The 3,722-nt window shown below is 42.8% G+C and overlaps 1 protein-coding gene across 1 annotated transcript; it reads left to right on the forward strand.

The window, feature by feature from the left end:
- The first annotated feature begins 1,564 nt into the window (after window positions 1-1,564).
- Window positions 1,565-3,197, forward strand: LOC123120921 (CAP-Gly domain-containing linker protein 1-like). Its single transcript, XM_044540884.1, has 3 exons — window positions 1,565-1,643; window positions 2,213-2,286; window positions 2,410-3,197. The coding sequence occupies exons 1-3, from the start codon at window positions 1,565-1,567 to the stop codon at window positions 3,190-3,192; spliced, it is 936 nt and encodes a 311-aa protein (XP_044396819.1). The 3' UTR covers window positions 3,193-3,197.
- The last annotated feature ends 525 nt before the right edge of the window (window positions 3,198-3,722 follow it).

The following is a 3,722-nucleotide window of genomic DNA, read 5'->3' on the forward strand; positions in this document are numbered from 1 at the left end:
TTTGAGAGAAAAACAATAAATAAAACAATCAAGCCAGCTCGCTACAGTGGGCCAGCCCATAGCACCTCGCTTCAAGCATAACCTCGGCTATTTGACACCAACATATATGTCGTCAAATACTCAAATAGATGGTCTCTTATTATTATCATTGGGGAATTCTCTGCCATAAGTAGTCGCTCACAACACCGCTCGTTGGGTCGACCCATGTGGGGTTTTGTTTTCCTCTGGTTTCTTCTCAGCTATTGTTGTTTTCCCTGAGTTGGTTTTTGTATGTGTGGTTTTATTTCTTCCGTAGGTTTCCGGCCAGTTTTTTCATTTGATATATTTCAATTTTCTATTTTTGAATCCATGAATTTTTTTAAATGCATGGGTATTTAAAAAATATGAAATTTTTTAAAATGCCTGAAAATTTTAAAAAATCCATCTTATTTTCTAAAATTGACGAACATTGTTTTTCAATTCTTGAACATTCTTAAGCGTATGAATACTTTAAAAATTAAAGAAAATTTATATGAATTAATGAATATTTTAGAATTTTGCAGATTTTTTACAAATTATGAACAATTTTTTAATATGGGTTTTGTATTTTATTTTTATTTTTTGCACTATACATAGTGAAAACAGATGGTGAATCATGGACTGAACTGGACGGGGAGCGCATATCGCAGGCCGACCCAACATTTTGGGTCTATTCCACTCCGGATTGTTGCGAATCGCACTGTATCATCCACCCAATTGTCGGAACCGCTGCCCCGATGCTAGATGTCGTCACGGAACTGCCGGGCCACCCTTTACTCATTAGCCCCTGACGCTGTACAAAGTGGAGCACTGGGGGTGCCTTTTCTGGCCTAGGTAATAGGACGTGCGGTGAAGGCTGAACTACACAATAGATCCTGAGAGCCAGAAATGTTTTAATCAAGAAAAATGGACGGCCAAAAATGACAAGAGCATGAGAAAGCTGAGAAAGAGCTCAACTTTATTGTCCTAAAATAAATATGAGAATAGGGCCAGGGTGAAGCCCCTTTTGTTAAAAAAGAACAGTAATATCAAAAAATGTGGCATTAATATTTTTCCATGGTTGCTAAAGAAATCTATTATCCTCGCGACAACATTATTTTGCTATAAAAAATGTTAGATTTGCCATGCCGGAAAAAAAATCTGAACTTCGACTTGTATATAGCGAAATAAAAGAACCGAATCCACGGTCAGAGCAAGCGATGAAAAAGTGAATGTCTCCTTTGGTTTGGAGAAATTTTGTAAGGATTTCATAGAATATGATTTATATATGAAAAATTCCTTTAGTGCCATTTGATTTATAGGAATAGAATCCTATTTCTATGAAGAAATTCTTTCTATTCACCACATTTCATAGGAAAATAATTATTAGCCTAAATTTAATGGGAAAAAAATCCTATGATGTAAATCAAAGAACATCTCCTTTCCTATTCCTACTCGTATGATTTGATTTTTCTATTCCTATGATTTTCCTAACTGTGAACCAAAAGAGGCCGAAGTATCTCTCCGTCTTCTCGTCTCCTGTTCTCCGACAGTCCGACTCGAATCCATGAGCGGGGCCGGCGCGGCGCTGGCCTCGTCGGCATTAGGCCTCTGCGGGGAGGACGCGAGGGCGGGTCGAGGCGCAGGTGGAGGCGCTGGCCGCCGACCGCGCGCATCCAGAGGCGACAAGGGGTGAGGGGGAGGAGGCCTGCAAGGCGATACTTCCGGGGGGCAAGGACACGCTCGCCGGTAATAAGACACCGCCCATTGCCTCGTACTGGTCCTCCACATTTAGGGTTAATTTTGATCCCGGTAATAACAAATTTAGGGTTGTGTTATTGTGGCTCTGTTAGATTTTGTTTCTGCGTCCTGAGGTTCTCTGACGATTTGGCAACACATCAATCTGCTTCACCTGGCGTTGTAGAGTAGCAACATCCTCGAATCTGTACAGATCTGTCGCAATAAACAAAGTTGCCCCTGGAGAGCATCGCATAGAAATGACAGCGGCGAAGATCCGTCGCTTGCGTATCGTATATGCTAAACATCAGGGAGCTCTTGCTATTTTGGCCATCGTGAATATGTTACTTTGTGCAGATTTTACCTTTACGTCGCATTTGCATTTGTAATTTTGTATGCTAGAGTTCTCTACCTTCCACTTTCAGAAAGGAAAGTGGAACATTTGTACTAATATCGCTGCCTTGGGTACTCAATGTAGAACTCAAAGAGGGTGATCTGGAGGATGCCAGAGTTTGTAGAGCTCTTCTTGCCCTACCAAGCACTGAATCTAAGGTAATGTAGTTACCGAGAAATCAGATGCATTACTCAAAAGCTTGCACTCCAGCTTGGGCATCTCATTGACTTTCCTAATTCCATTTTTGCATCTCTGTTTGGTTCCGTTAATGTTAATCGAAGCCGAAGGAAGTTCAAGATCGTCTAGAGCTTGGTGAAGACACTGGGGATCATGAGCACAGTGTAAAAGCGCTGAGAGCAAACCTTAGAAAACTAAAGGGAGCATTTGAGACCCTGATATCAAAGAAGGATAAGGATATTTATTCTGTAAAAGTTGTTCTTTTGAACCAGTTGAGGACAATGGAAAAGGACAGCATGCTCTCTGAGAACAAGAAACTAGAGGCAGCACAAGCTACTGAAGAAGCGAAGAAGCTTCAGCAGAACGTGCAGGCGCTGCGCGTCGCAACCCAAAACAAGGACAATGAGATTGGCAGACTCCATGCAGAAGCTCTTGTGGCTCAACAGAAGCTACATGAAATGGATTCCTTGCTGAAGGAGAAAAATGAAAGTATTGAAAAACTCCGTGCGGAAAACATTGGATTACGTGCTGTAAAGGATTTTGTTTGGAGCCAGTTCCGGATAAAGGAGCAGGAGCTGCTGGACTACGCCATGCTTCTTAAGAACAAGGAAGTGGCGACAGCACAAGCTACTGAAGCTTCGCAAAAGCTAGTAAAGGATAATCGCACGATGGAAGCAGAAGTTGTTGATTATGGAAACACGTTATTGATTCTAGAGGATAAGCTAACGGACATGCGCTCGTTGGTGAAGGAGAAAGAGGACGAAATCCAAGAACTCAAAAGTCGCCAACCTGATATCACTAGTCTGAAGCGCAAGTTTGCCTCTTCCTTGTCAAATGTAAGTATGTCATTTCCAAGTATAGTATTCTTTGCACTAGTAGAAAATTAGGCTTTGGTCACAGGGCAATATTCACATTAGTCCCGGTTCAGTCACGAACCGGGACTAATGTGAGCATTGGTCCCGGTTCGTGCGGCCAGGGGCCTGCCGGGCCTCGTGGGGCCATTGGTCCCGGTTCGTCCAGCCCCTTTGGTCCCGGTTGGTGGGACAAACCGGGACCAATGGGCCTCGCTCCTGGCCCACCACCATTGGTCCCGGTTGGTGGCTTGAACCGGGACCAGAGGCTCACCCTTTAGTCCCGGTTCATACCACAAACCGGGACTAAAGGGTTGGTCCTAGTAGCGGTCAGAGTTTAGTCCCACCTCGCCAACCGAAGGGCGCTCACACCGGTTTATAAGCCCGTCCCTCTCTGCCTTGTTGAGGTCCTCTCAAAGTGAAAATAGATGCCCTTATACAGGGAATTTGACCTAAATTCACAGTAAATTTCTTTGAATTTCATAGAAATTTATTATGAATTTAGGTTGAATTTTCTCTATAGGCGCATCTATGTTCATTTTTTTATAGTAAATAAAATAAATAAA

This window comes from Triticum aestivum, chromosome 5D, assembly GCF_018294505.1.
Source record: "Triticum aestivum cultivar Chinese Spring chromosome 5D, IWGSC CS RefSeq v2.1, whole genome shotgun sequence".
Lineage (NCBI taxonomy): Eukaryota > Viridiplantae > Streptophyta > Magnoliopsida > Poales > Poaceae > Triticum > Triticum aestivum.

Bases quoted from the DNA above. Each gene is read 5' to 3' on its own strand.
- LOC123120921 (XM_044540884.1), top strand. From the start codon at position 1,565: ATGAGCGGGGCCGGCGCGGCGCTGGCCTCGTCGGCATTAGGCCTCTGC. The intron at 1,644-2,212 runs GTGGAGGCGCTG...TACTCAATGTAG, and splicing joins GAGGGCGGGTCGAGGCGCAG to AACTCAAAGAGGGTGATCTG. The intron at 2,287-2,409 runs GTAATGTAGTTA...TGTTAATCGAAG, and splicing joins TACCAAGCACTGAATCTAAG to CCGAAGGAAGTTCAAGATCG.